This window comes from Tinamus guttatus, unplaced genomic scaffold (genome assembly GCF_059628265.1).
Source record: "Tinamus guttatus ecotype Peru unplaced genomic scaffold, ASM5962826v1 Tinamus_guttatus_pri_ptg000383l, whole genome shotgun sequence".
In the NCBI taxonomy this organism is placed as follows: domain Eukaryota; kingdom Metazoa; phylum Chordata; class Aves; order Tinamiformes; family Tinamidae; genus Tinamus; species Tinamus guttatus.
Genome location: NW_028288917.1, coordinates 4594679 through 4609707, shown reverse-complemented (window position 1 = coordinate 4609707; position 15029 = coordinate 4594679). Strand labels below are relative to the sequence as shown.

General features: G+C 34.7%; 1 protein-coding gene across 1 annotated transcript in view; it reads left to right on the top strand.

Moving 5' to 3' along the window:
* The window catches only part of CSMD1 (CUB and Sushi multiple domains 1), a 994655-nt gene that overhangs the window by 913143 nt on the left and 66483 nt on the right, over window positions 1-15029 (top strand). The window contains exons 47-49 of the mRNA XM_088530602.1: window positions 1424-1612; window positions 6204-6350; window positions 14172-14360. Of these exons, the coding sequence (XP_088386728.1) occupies window positions 1424-1612; window positions 6204-6350; window positions 14172-14360 (525 nt within the window). The remainder of the gene's footprint in view (window positions 1-1423; window positions 1613-6203; window positions 6351-14171; window positions 14361-15029) is intronic.

Below are 15029 nucleotides of genomic sequence, written 5' to 3'. Positions count from 1 at the left end.
TCATATCGTCCAAGTCAAGCACACAGACTTTCTCTTACCTTATACTCAGTTCGAAGTATGGAAAACTGCACCTAGATGAGCAGATGGATAGGAATATGCCAGCTTCTTAAAGGTAGGGTCTGTACTTTGTAGGAAGGTGATAGATAATTTATATGTGACTTAATTGACAGGGTTCATATTTTATTTGCATTGTTGCTTCTGTTGGAGAGTTCAGATTTTTCCTGAATGGGTGGGAAAGAAGGTAAAGACTGAAAATCTCATGTAAAATGTAGTATCCTTCTCTACCAGTGTGTGAATTTCTCTGAGGAAAATCAAATATGAAATCCTGACACTATTATCCAAAAGTCTGCATCAAAATTTCTCTTGGCTAGAAGTGATTTGAAATTTCCCTTCAAGGCTGAAGTTTGTAAAAGGCCAACTGGAAGTGATATCTGTTTTTTTTATTGTTTCCATCTGTGTTTTTCTTGGAAACATGTTTCTTCCTCTTGACATTTTTTTTCCTGTTATTATGTTATTTACCTTCTCGTATCCTCTAATTAATTGTGTACTGTGCCAGTCAATTTCCAGGAATGTGTTCCTATGAAGGTATGTTTGTGGTTTGTGAATCTTAAAAAAAAAAAAAAAAAAAGACATACATGTGTTACAAAATCATGGATTAAAAATACTAGATCCCAGCTCCCAACAGCAAAGAGACATGAAGGTGTCGTTTGTGTATGAGAGAAAATGCTAAAGAAAAACAGAGACTGCAGCATTCAAAATATAAATTTCATAGCATTTAAGTATAGTACAGTCATTGCCATGTGAGATAGGATAATTGTCAATGAATACCACGTGAAACTCCTTTTTATATATTTAAAGTTTAGGGCTTAAGTAACTGGGAAGTGGTTGCCGAGAGGCTCTCACTTAGATGACTTTGACTATTCTGTATCTTCTGAAAATCCTTTGTCTGCACAAAATGCGTTTTTTTTTTTATTATTATTATTTGTGTGCCATGCAGACTTAATAGATATAGATGCAGATAACAGACTTAATTCTTACAACCGTATTCCAGAACTCAAATAGAAAAGAGCAATAAAGTTTGCAAATAAAAAGTTTAATTCCTCTCACAAGATGTTAATGATCATGCTAGCATGTGCGGTACATCTCTTGGCTAGAAGCTCTTTGGGCTCTTATACATATCTAGATTAATGTTTTATTATAATAGTTATTAAGTTTCATAAGCACAGGGTTTGTAAAGCTGGTTCTGATTTTGTTTGTGTAAAAGGAGCTTTACTGTTGAGCCATTTAGAATATGATTTTAACATGTCTGCATTTGGAAATTGATCCTGAAGTATTTTAACCAATAAAAGAATAACATTGCATTATATTAGGGAAGAGAAACAATATCTCATTACTATTCTTGTTGTTCTTCCTGTGTTCTTAGCACAATGTCCAGCAAATGAAGTCCGGACAGAATCATCAGGAGTGATCCTAAGTCCAGGTTACCCAGGCACCTATCCCAATTCTCAGACCTGCTCTTGGACTATAAAGGTTGAACCAGGATATAACATCTCCATCTATGTAGAAATGTTTCAAAGTGAAAAGCAGTTTGATGAACTGGAGATATTTGATGGTAAGAAAGATTTAAATTATATCTAATCACCATAGATAAAGGAAAGCTTCATTTCCAGCTGTTGATTTAAACATCACAGAAACACAGAAGTGATGGAAGGGCTGGAGGTCATCTGGTCCAATTCCTCTGCTCAGGCAGGACCACCTACAGCAGCCTGTCCAGGCCCTTGTCCAAGTGGCCTTGGTTATCTCCAGGGATAAAGATTCCATAGCATCTTGGGGCAACCTACCTTCAATGTAGAAGTTTTTCCTTATGTTCAGACAGAACTTCCTGTGTTTCAGTTTGTGTCCACTGCTCCTATCACTGGGCCCTACTGAGGAGAGTCTGGCTTTGTCTGCTTTATAGACGTTCCCTTAAGATATTTGGCAAGATTACCTCAAGAAATCTCTCTTCTATGCTAAGTAGTCCCAGCTCTCTCAGCCTCTCCTCCTATGGCAGATGCTCAAGCCCCTTATTAATCTTCATAGCCCTTTACTAGGCTCACTGCAGTAGCTCCATCTCTCTGGTGAGCCAGCAAGCCCAAAACCGGACACCGTACTCCAGATACAGCCTTACAAGTGTGGAGTAGATGTCACCTCCCTTGACCTGCTCTGCCTCTGTCCTGGGTGCCATGTGCCTCCTTTTTCTCAGGGGATAGGTTGAATCAAATCAATTCATCATTCACTGGTGTATCTGAAATCTACAGAATAGTCCAACATTTTTATTGTTTTTCCTTAAATCTAAATCTGTTGGTAAAAGGTTTTACAGATGTGTTCAAGGGAAGGAACCTGCTTAATTACTAGAGGAACAGCAGAAGCAAGAGCTTTCCTATGAAAATGGTGCAGTTTTTCTTTGGTATGAGTGGAAGTGTCTGAACGTGCTGTTTTGTAATAAGTCTTTTCTGGTGCAGAAATTCTCTTTTTAAACAAATACTGTTTGTATACTATTTAAAATACTCTGCAATTCATAGAATTATTTGAAGCCCAGAAGTCAACAATGAGGTATTTCACCTACTTTTCCCATAGCACAGCAGAACCAATGCTGTATCTTGCTTGAATATACCCATATTGAAGAATTGGCCATCTGCTTTGAGATGACGAGTGGGGGGGGGGGAACACTTTTTTGAATGGTAGTCATTCCAGCAACTTCCCAATGGACCCTATTTAATTAACAGACAATTCTTAAACTGTTTTTTTTCTTTTCTTCCTACTGAATTCTGACTTTACTGTCGCTTGTTTTATTCTCTAGATTGATGAAAATAACTGGTCCCTGGTTGCCCTTTAATATATTTTTATTCATTTGGTGGCAATTATTGTATCTTCCCTCATTTTCCAAGGATATATGATAATTGTGATATAATTGATTAATATCTGCTGTTGGGAGTTTCATAACAAAAAAATATTAATGGTCATATGGTTTAAGTGTCTTCCTCTAAGTATTTTTTGTAAGTCATAGGACTTTTAGTATCTAAATGTTTTTTCACTGTTTTTAATAGCATTCTGAAGAAAACAGTATTTTGCATTGTTTTAAAAATGCAGATTTTAAAATAGTTCTTTTTTTTTTTTAATTTATAATCCTATCTGTGTCAGTCAGTGTCAGGTTAGTAGAGGAAATAGTCTGAAAAATCTGTTAAATTTATCTTTTCCTTTACTCTATTTTTATTTAACTTCAAGACAATATGCAGTGTGCCTGCAACTTTTCTAATGGTCTGATCACTTTGTTTTCTTCTGCAAATTTCTGTTCAGACTGCTTAATGTTCCTGATGAAGACTTTATTTCTTTCTTATGCATTTAAATTTAATGAAACCAGAATATCAATAATAGATATGAGGAAAGAATGAACATAGTTACTACATTTTGAAGGGTCATTTTGTGACAGAAAACCACATTCTGACAAATTAATCTGTAGTCCAGCTCCACTGAAGGCATTTTCCCTACCACCTACCAGCAAACTAAAATGAGAATGATAATGACATATTTATAACCACTCAAAGCAGTGCCGTATGGAGATTCCTAGCCTAACTCTCATCAAGTTGATATTTAAACATGGCACAGTGCAGTGCCTTGCCGAGATACTTGTTTGCGTCCCTGTGGCCACATTAGCAACGTGCTCTGCTAGGTTAATTGGTTCTGCATCTCAACATGATGTGTTAGTTGGGGCAGAAGGCAGTGCTGATGTGGCTTATTCTGTCTCCAGCGATGGATATAGCTCAGATTATCTCGTTCAAAGCTAGCTCAGGTATTTTTCTCTTCTCTTGCATAGCACATAAATACATATATTCTAGGGAGCTCAGAACTTAGGTGGCCCAAACCATTATAGCTTCATCTAAGTCAGGAGAACTGAACTGTTCTGCACCAGGTAAATACCTGTTTTCAAACAAATGTTTAGACAGAAAATATTTAATGATTGATCAGGTAATTTTGTAGAAACAGTATTTGCTAAAGCACACGACTTACTTAGATGACTTTACAGTGACTTTACAGTAAAGGTAGCCCAGGTGAACGGGGAACAATAATAAGCCCATTAGCAATTCTCACCTGTGACTCCGACCCATAGGAAACCGATCTAGAGGCTAAGACAGAGCAGCTGTAACTGTACCATGAGTATAATTAGTAAAGAATTTTGAACTTCAAACACTGTATTCAGGCAACTTACAGTGAATGACATTCATTTAATACAGGAAGTAGTCTTTGATTTTTTTCCCCAAAAATAAAGCAACATAATTCTGTAATCACAAAGAGAGAAAAATAAATAAATAAAAGAAGCATGCACAGATAGTGTAAGATTCAGGAGAGCATCAAATGTCAAGTCAGCACACTAGCAGTTGAGTATACATATCCTTGCATAAGCAAACTCTGAAATAAAAAGAAAGTCGACCCCCCAAAATATCTAGGTTGTGCAGCAGACTGTCCTGATCAGCAGCTGAAGAACTGCCAGCTAAGTAATATCCAGTAGCTGGAACCCCCCATCAGGAAAAATAAACTAAACTAAAATGCAATTGCATACATTGACCTCCCAATGACTAGAAAATGTAATGTGGCTGTTTAACATGTGGTACTGCAGCGTAATTTCACTGTCACTAGTAACTGAAAGATGCTCACTTCTTTGTATGCGGTTTTAATTTCTCTCTAGTTGCTCTGTTATTTGCAAATTTACATATATATGTACACATTCTAAATTGGGAATTACCTTATGAATTGGGTAGATGATATTGAACACATTTTATAAAATGCAGGTAAAGCACAGAGAAACTAGATCAACTGTCATGTTCTAAACCATCCTTTTGAGCAATAACAGGAATTGACCTCAGCAGTCCTCATAGTCCATCCTAGTCTATAATCACTGACTAACTAATATGAATAACAAGCCACAAAGCATTTCATTGAGGACATGCTAGGCACCCTGCAGAGCTTATTCTTATTTGTTCTTATTTTGTATATGTATTTATTACTTCAAGCTGATTTGTTAATAATTATTTAGTTGTGGTGACCGAACTACAGTTCTGAAACACTGGGAGATTCTCCTGTAGCCTCTTTTTGTCCCTGAAATATTCTGGTTAGAAAATGTACTTACCCTTTTTGGCCTGGAGGGGGCAAAGGTACAGCAATTATATGTTGCAGTATTTATGTATCTTTAAGCCGGGGTTTCTTTTTCTTTTTTCTTTTTCTTTTTTTAATGCAACATAAGAAGAGCTGATCAGGCTGCAACTGTTCAAGCTCAGTAAAAATGAATGAAGCAACCTCTTTATTTGAAATAGCTGCTGTGGCCAAAGGAATGTTGTTTGAACTTGGCATTTCTAAACTCGAAAAACACCAAAAGACACAGCATATAAAAAGGGGGAATTTAGCTAGGGAAAAAAACAATTATAGGGGGAAGGATGTATTTTCATGTTTTAGAAAGCCTCAATAAAAGATTCAGTTAGCTCACTGTTTTTTTTTTGGGGGGGGGATGGTATTGGAGTTTTTTGTTTGTTTGTTTTGTTTTGTTTTGTTTTATGTGAGTATGCTATTTTATTGTATGCTTAGCCCCAGAATCATTTTTTGTGTTCCTGGGGATTTACTGATGTAGTTTGAACTTACTTTGCTGTGGTGTATCAGGTTTTATTATGGTGCTGATATCACTTGAGTGCCAAAGCACTTAAAATATATATATCATCAAAACATCAATTTGATAACTATATTGAACTTATTATCTTCTAATAGGACTAGGCCCTAATATAATACATGGTGCAAGTTCATAGCACTTGTACCTATATAGTACAAGTGAAACTGTGGTTAAATCATGCTGATTTTAGCTGTATTTATCTGGCTTGTGTGATGGGGCATTATTTAGCTATTATGTTTAGTATGTAATGTAGTAGCTGTGCAGTATCAAGCAATCTAGAAATTTGCTGACACTCACTATTTGGAAAGTAGTTTAAAATATACAGCTCTGGTGAAATCTTAGAATTGGATATATAGTTTATATAGAGATATGTTAGTTATTTTACTGGTGAAAATATTACTGGTGAAATATGCTGGCTTTTATTCACATTTGTAGATAAGGCAAAATATGCAAACTATTGTTTAAACTGTTAATAGCTTATAACTTCAGTATTTATTCATCCCTAAAGGTTCTTCTGGGCAAAACCCTTTATTAGTTGCTTTAAGTGGAAATCATACTGGACAGTTGAACTTCACAAGCAAAATGAATCAACTATATCTTCGCTGGTCAACTGATCATGCAACCAGCAAGAAGGGATTCAAGATACGTTACTCAGGTAACTGTTTTAGTTCCAGTAAAATGTAGTTCATGGTTATGCATGCTATTCACCAGCAAATTGAAATCTGTAATATGATTTCTGTTCCTTTGAAAATAATACTTTATTATAATGTACTTTCTGTGGTTGTCCAGTCCTCCTATTTCAAATTCAATATGAGTCCAGAACGTAAGCCCTCTGTTTTCTGCCAATTTGCCAAAGATCTGCATATTAATACTTCCCTCAGTAATACTTCTTTCTGCAACTTACTGTCTGGTAGACAGACCTGGACAATTCCGAACTTGGAACTTTAAATGTAGTGGGAGGGATAATCCATAGATTTACAAAATGGTAGTCTGAGGAGTAGTCAATTCTGAGATAAGAATTTCTGATGCTGAAATGGGATGTTGTATTGTAAGTGTAATTCAGTAACCACTGTTAGGTTTAGAGTTTGCAGTAATAATTCATTTCACAGCCTTTCTTAATTCTGAGAAAATGTGAGAAAATGTCCTTCACTTTTTGTATAAGTCACTTGTGAACCTTTGTGGTAGTGATACAAAGATATATAAATAGTCTATCTAAAGTCTTAAAAATTACATCCTCTATTAAAATATTGCAAGACAAGATTATACTCTATATCCTGACATGTGACTTTTTTTTTTTTTTTGCAGCCTGTATGATTTAAACATATTTTCACCCACATGCCTGCTAACACTTTGCCCCTTGGAGTTTTGGCTTAGTGATCACATAGATGATGGGAGAGAATGATTTGATAATTCTCACTGTTAATATTTTTTTGTTGTTTGTTAATCAAGTCCAAACACAGAAAACAATGTTAAAATGTAGGTGAATGTTAATTTTGGTGGCTAATAATTGTAAATATTTAGTGGCTGATAATTATAAATATATGTTAAGTAGAGAAAGGAATATTTCAAGAATATTTTAGCAAGCACGAGGTTTCTTTGTTTTAGGCATTCAGGGACATTTTCGCAAACCTTCCTCCTTTCCTCTACAATCCATATGCTGGTAATTTAAACCCCAGAGAGTTTCTCATGTTACTGAACCAGAAGATTACAGCACAGCTCAGAGTGTATTCATGTTCACTCTTTTGGGAGCTTAAGAACTATGATCTTAAGAGCAATGAGTTGGTAAATACTCAGAAAAAAAGACTGTTCAGTAAAAGCTAAAAATCTCAATCCATATGGAGATTGTCAATGCAAGTAGCATAAAACTGAGAGGGCAGTGAGAAAGGAAGTTGTTATCAAACACAGAGGAGATTTTTAGCTATGAGCAGGGGAAAGGCAGTTGCAGGACCTAATGAACTGGAAGTGTGGAAGAAAGAACAGTGGGAATCTGTCCATAATAATACTCCAGTGTCTAATAGTGAAGGAACAGAGCTGGGGGACTATACATCTCTTCCAATTTTAAAGTTAGGGAGCAATATCAGGGTTGCAAAACTAGTGCTCATGTAGAGGATTTGTTTTATAAATACAATGTTATTAAAATGAGTGATTTTTGAGGAATGAGAAATTACTTTACACCTTTGAGTGCATACAAAACATGTTTTGTAGGAGTGGAGAAGTAGTTTGTCTGACTGCCAGGTTCAATTCATCATTTATTAGGGCACTAGCTGCAACTAATAATAAAATTTGGGAGCTGGAGAAAGAGATGTAATCTTGATGGCTGTGTTTTAGGAACAGACAACTGTTTCGTTTTCTCTGCTTCACTAACATCCAGTGCCTGCATTTTTCTCCAAACTTCTGTACATTTTACATGAGATTCAATGGAAACAATCAGCATGAAAGAAGAGTAACAGCAAGTAGCAGCATGAACAATTGGATTTGAATCTTAATGAGGGAAAGCAACAGCATGAGAGCAGGAAAAATACATGATCCCAAAAAGGCTATTGATACTGTGACAGCTGTGACTGAGCCAGCAGGCTTCCTCATAATGAAGAACCTATTGAAGTGAATTACTGCCTCCCCACAACACTTCCCTTCTTCTCCAGCTATGTCTGTGCACAAAATGTTGCATATTGAAGTTTTGTCACAAATAGGTTTAATTTGGAGATACACATTTTCTTCATTTTTAAAGAGCGATGGGAGCTCTCAGAGGAATGCTTATTATTGTGTTTGGCATGTACAAACTCACATGCTTTTAATGTTTAAAATTAGTTGCATGTTGCCCACCTTGTGAGTTATGGCTTTTTTGCTAAATAAATGCTAGTAGCAAATATCTGCAGCACTTCAGCAGGAGGGGATTCTTTATGAGCTTTGACATATAATAAAGGCACTAGCATAATCCTAATCTAAATAATAGATCTCCTGACTGTGCTGACTCATAGACATAAAATGACTCTTAATCTAGTGAGTATATGATAACGGTTTACTATGGTGAAATTAGGAGAGGAAGAATCTAGTTAAAATTTGATGTAGCCCTCTGGAAGAAACTGCTTTGGTTTGGTTTTGTTTTGAAAGGGAAGTATGAGACGGGGGGAAAAAGTGATGAAAAGATAAGGAAAAGTATTGCATGCTGAAATATCTTTACTTTATATTTGCTGCTGAGTAACACTAATATTACTTCCTGGTGCAACAATGAAGCTAGTTAAAGATGGGGAAGATCTGTGGATATAGGTAGCACTTGCTGAGGCCAGGCTAGGAAAACTCACCATCACAGGTGGACCTGTAATTTGGTTTTTGAAAATGAAATGTTTCTTTGCTTTTGGATTCCCTCTGTAATTTTAGCCCTGCACGGACATCCCTCCACAAGCAAGCTAATATAAACAGCTTAAAAAATCATTCACCTCTTCTTTTTCAAGCTATGATGGAAGGAATGGAATAGCATTATGACCGCATTTTTTATACTTCAGCACAGGCCCCCGCTAGAGGAAAGTTTTGGGAAGCAGAGGGGTACTTAGATTGCTATTTTGCAAGTTGACATAATCTCTTCTGTATTTTTGGACTCGGTTTTAACTTTAGATTGTTTGTTCCAGAACACGTAAGGCAAGTGGTTACTAGTACTTTCCTGACTAATTTGTAGTTGTCTGCCAATAGAACTGTTGAGATATGTATTAAAACCCCAGCCAGATTTATTTTACCTTTATTCTGTTCTTGTAGCTTCAAATCTGTTATTGCAAGAGGCAGAATTTTTCACCTTTCATTACAGCTTATTTTTAATTTTTGTCCCTGTGAAACAACTGTTGCTATTTCCTTTCTGTTTATTTTAAAAGCAAAAGCTATTGAATTGACTTTGTTTTGTCATTGCATTTTCCAAGTAGCTAGTTAGAGGTGACAGATGAATTGTATGAGGTTTGTAAAACTGTTTATAATTGTTTCTTCTGCAGTTCCTAAAGATTCAAGTGATCATTTGCTATAGTAAACATAGAACACTGATTAAGTGAATAAGTATAAGTATCTTCAAGGTATAGGTTACTGGACTAGTGATCAAGGCCCTTCTGGGAAATTAAGTCATTTACTAAAGTAAATTCTTAAGATAATATTGTACTATTAGTGGCAAGACTGAGATTTACAAAATTATCTAGGGAATTTGGACATCCATTTTAATAAATTTTAATTTGGAATTGGAAATCATTTAATTGAGCATTCCTTAGACAAAGTCCCTCAGACACTTTTGAAAGATCTCAGCATAAATGTTAAAATGTTCTAGCTTTTGAGAGAATATGTTTTGTGAAACAAAGACTATGATCCTGCAAATGTAAAGTCATTGTTTATCTGTGCTGCTGTCCACATACCAGTTGACTAGTGGCTTGGTTGACTAGTCAGTTATTGCTCTGCTGGTCTTTAGTTGCAAGTGACAAATGGACATTTTGATTATAAGTGAGTTGAAAATGTTCAGTATGTTACCTTGGTGCTTAAGAGGCCTTGGGAAAAGGTAAATGCTATGTCATTCAGGAAAGTAAATTAAATTCATAAATGTTAAGCTACTTCAGGTCAATGGAACTGCTGGATAACAGTTTATCACATTTTGTGGTGAAGATTTGTCATTTCTAGATAAGAGCAATCCACACCACTGCACATATATCATCTAAACCTAAGTTATTTCTGAGATAGATCTCTCTCAGAAATCATCTAGGAGGAGAAACAAGCATTTTGTTCCAGTGGTCCTTAGCACAAGACTGCAATATTTTATAAGCATTATTTTCAGATTCCAGCTTAAGCCAAGAATTGTAATTCAGCTAATATTCTTCAGACATTTCCTAACTTTCCAGATCTTTGGACGTTTTTATATTTATTGTCATGTCCATGGTTCTTTAGTTAGTATGTTGGTTCCTGATCCTAGATCATGTTGTATATACTCCACTCTGGATGCTTACTAGGGTTCAAGTTAGGAAAGGTAGTTCCATTTAAGGTACAGATTTTGTTTTTAATAATCACTAAACTTAAAAAGGGAAATGCCAGAGATCCTTATAAGTGCTTCTTCACTGCCTCAGCATTTTCAGAGGTTGTAAAACAGATATCAGTCTTTATGATTTTAGATTTTACTTCAGACAGTTTCCCTTTTCTTCCTAGAATGTGTGGCTTAGATGTATGAAATAGTTTGAGTATCAGCCTTTTCTATTGATATTTCATTGTCTTTAAAGTGCAAAGTACTGAGAGTTTAGGTAGGCCTTTTGGATGAGGACTACAGGCGCTGCTTTGAACTTTTTACCTTGCTTCTGATGCCACTTGACCTCCTTTTGTACTCTGCGTTAAAATGTTGTCGTTAACAGACATTTTTGTAAGAGTGTGAGGTGGAACTGATGTACATTAAATAGCTATTTTAAACATAATTTAGTCAAACGTGTAATTCACATGACAATTCAAGTACGAAGGAATTACAGAGCTTTTGTGACTGGTGTCATACTTTAAATCTGAATTGCAGAAGTGTTGAGTGCTTACTGCACTCTGCAACTGAAGTCAGTGGGAACTGTGTTTTAATATATAGTGCTAAGAAGCTGGCAAAATCAGATCCTACTTATCCCAAACTTTCAAAATTAAAGAGTTTCTAATTTCTTCTTTGCCTTTGAAGTTCCTATCTATAAAATGAGGATAACACCAATGGTTTTTGTTTCACTGTCATTCTCTTATAGCCTTACTTGCTATTCCTAAACTCCCTTCACATATTTAAAAGGAGGTAGTGCTTAAGAGATTACTGAAATATCAGCAGAAATTTTTGATCTTAATGGCCAATATTCCTTTGTCTTTAATAGCTTGAAAGTAAATTAAAGCCATATTTATTTTATTTCTTTAAATGTCATATCCTCCTTTAAATTTCAAAACTGGATTATAAGGAGTACAGAGAATGCCTTAGACTTTTTGCTGGACCATCTTAGGTTATTAATTTTCATAACATTTCTTTTTATTTCGTTCTTTTCAATTTAAAAAATTTTAAAAAATTTAAAAATAATAATAACAACAACAAAAAAGAAATAAATCTTTAATAGAATATCAACAGAGGCTAACATTTTTAGTGTCTTTAATGTAGGACCTAGTTTTGCTGCTGTTATACATGGTCTGGGATTCCTAGAAACTTGACTTGATCCCCTATATAGAAATAACAGTCAATTCTGTAGCCTCTCTAAGACAAATGAACAGAAATCTGTCTTTAGGCGAAAACCAATATCATAGGTGGGCCTTAGGGTAGACTAATCTCCAAATGCAAGTTCATTTAAGTACTTAGATGTTACAGGGCATTTATATGGTGTCATATTTGCAACATTCATATTGTCTTCTTTCCAAAGAATCATCATGATAGTGCCAAGAACATTTTACTTTCCTGGAAGAAAAATCTATTAATAAATGCTAAAAGAAAAATATTGTGGAATTGCCCATGCAATATTAGCATAAAATTGAAAACATTTCTTATTTTCCCTCTCACAAAGCATCAATACTTACAATCAAAAAGTAGATCAAAAAAGTAGATATGAAACTAGGCTGACACCGACTTTCAAAACTAAACCCATGAAAAACACTTTTAATAACAGGAAGATGATGTAAGTAATTGAGATTATCAGTTAAATATCTTGAGATTACATAGAAAAAAAGCTCTGGAATCTATCACTTCAGATGAAACAATGGTGCCTCTTGAATTTATAAATATACCATAGGCAGAACACATTGTTGTAGTGCTGCATTGTATCAGCCATAATGTCAAATAATCAATATATTCATTTAACTATTGATTGTGTGTTTTCAATTTCTTTCTGTTAGTGTTACCTGCAACACATTTCTTCTTTGTTGCAGGTTCACTAATAATATATGAAAAGACTGCGGACATGAAGGGAGTGAGCTTTGTTGTTGTTATATATGAGCTGAATTTTTAAAACTAAGTAATGCAGACAGTTTAGATGGTGTAAAGTTTTTCAAAGACTTTGTTTTGCAAAGTCCTTAGTTTGAACCAGAATGCAACTTATCTAAAAAAAAAAAAAAAACTTTCCTTTTTGTTTCAATTATTTGAATTGCTAAAATTCATGTCACCCCAGCAAGCACATTAAAATCCAAATAGCTAGATTTTGAAAACCGAGGGAAGGAGCTCCAGGCTATGCACAGGAAACATATAGTATAAAAGAACAGAACACTACAGATGCAAGCCAACTTCTGTAATTATGTATTTGTGAACTATAACCACAACTTGTCTATCAAGAATCATGTTCATCATGATATGCCTAAGAAACATGTACTGCAGTAGCAGTTACATTCTCAGACTCCTTGGTGTTAATGTTTTGGTAATCAGGGCAGTTGAGCAGTGGTCTTATTCTGTGAAAAATACATATAGTCTTATTTCAGTGGTGGATGTTCAGCCAGGTCTATTTTAAGCAAGTCATGACCTACCATGCTTGAGAAGGTATTAATCTCTGTAAGCCTGACAGCATCCAGGGGCTTGTATGTCATTATAAAGTCAAGATATTTTACAGTGCTTTTACCTTTCTTTTATCTAATGATACAAATGATTACATGCAATAAATCAATTTGTATTAGACTGTACACATTTTTCAAATCATCCCATACTTTTTGACAGCCATACATATTTTGTAAAATTTGACTTCGTTAGTACATGTATAAACTTTCCATGGTAATGTAGTTCTTGAGGACTATAATGAAAAAGAAAGCCTGTGAATAATATTTGTCAAGATTAATGGCAGTGTTTCATTAATTTTAAAACTTAGATTTAGAAGAGTGCGTTCTATCTTATTTTAGATGCAGCATGTATTCAGCATTTAAGAAGATGCAGTCACCTCAGAGACATTATTTTGGTAAAACTTTAGTCCAATTAACATGTAGTATCTCTGGAAGGACATGTATGTGAGACTTTTACATAGATTTTTAATGTGAAAATTTTCATCAGATGATCACAAATAATATATTTAATGTATTATTTGGAAAAAAAATATGTTTGAAAAACATTTGGCAAATGTTGAAAAAAAAAATTGACCTAGCTGTTTAAGAAGTTTCAATTTTTTTTAACACTGACCATTGAAATCTATTTTATATATTTTGTGCCTCAAATAAAAGTTTTAGAGTTAACAAATATTTAGATAATTAATTCAGTAAATAGGAGTTATCTGACATTGAATAAGTATTTTTCTGGTTATGGCTTTCTCATATGTAATAACGTCAAGTATTTTAGCAATTTATGTTTCTGAACTTTATGATATTTCTGCCTAAGAAATAGGCAGATTCTGCCTAAGTCTGAATCTTCAGTGGTTATGGTAATGTGAAGGATTCTGTCCTAATTTTTAACTGCGCACAATGTCGTAATGTCACATGTCATAAATAGGACAGAGATTGTGAATTAAATAAATTCTGTGTGCTTCTAATATTATTGTCCCTTTTTGACATATAGCTCCCTACTGCAGTTTAAACTCCATCTTGAGGAATGGTGGAATTGTAAATAAAACAGGTGGTCGACCTGGAAATAAAGTCCATTACTTCTGCAAACCTGGATATAGAATGATTGGTCACAACAATGCAACATGTAGGCGTCATCAAAATGGCATGTATCAGTGGGATTCTCCTGTGCCCATCTGCCAAGGTAACATATTGTTTTTTTCTTGGATATGCTTCTATAATTTAATTGCAAAAAAAGTTTCACAAAGTAAAGATACAGCACTGTAATTTTTCTATGCAGAGAGCCACATTGACATCATGAGTTTATCCAAGTACATGTTGACTCATATGCTTAATGTGTCCAGTCCAAAAAGGTGAGATTAAAAGCTAGGTTAATGCAGTTAAATAAGAACCAAATGAAAAATACATCTTTCATACTATCATTTAATAAAAAACCATATCTGCAAACATTCCACAAGTAACAGCATTTTGTATTACAGAACTTTTTTATTATTATTTTTAGCTTGTTTTGCTTTTTCCTAAATGGGGATAGTGAAGCACTGGATTATAGAGCCTGGAGAGAATATGGAATTTTCATCAATGGAGATTTTTCAGGAATGTATTAGATGAACATCAGTCAAGTCTATTTTTGGTTTGCATTAGAGGAATAGGGTAGATGACCATTTATAACCTTATTTCCACCTACAGCTCTAGAATACCCACAGCCCTGTTTTTAGTTTCTTTGTTTTTTTCTTTATATATCCAAGCTCGAAGTTGGATTTCTGCCATGGCTCTCTTGGTGTTTCTGTTTGGTTATCAACAATATTAGCACACTCAGCATGTTTTTTGTTGCAAATCTCACTTTTAGGAACAT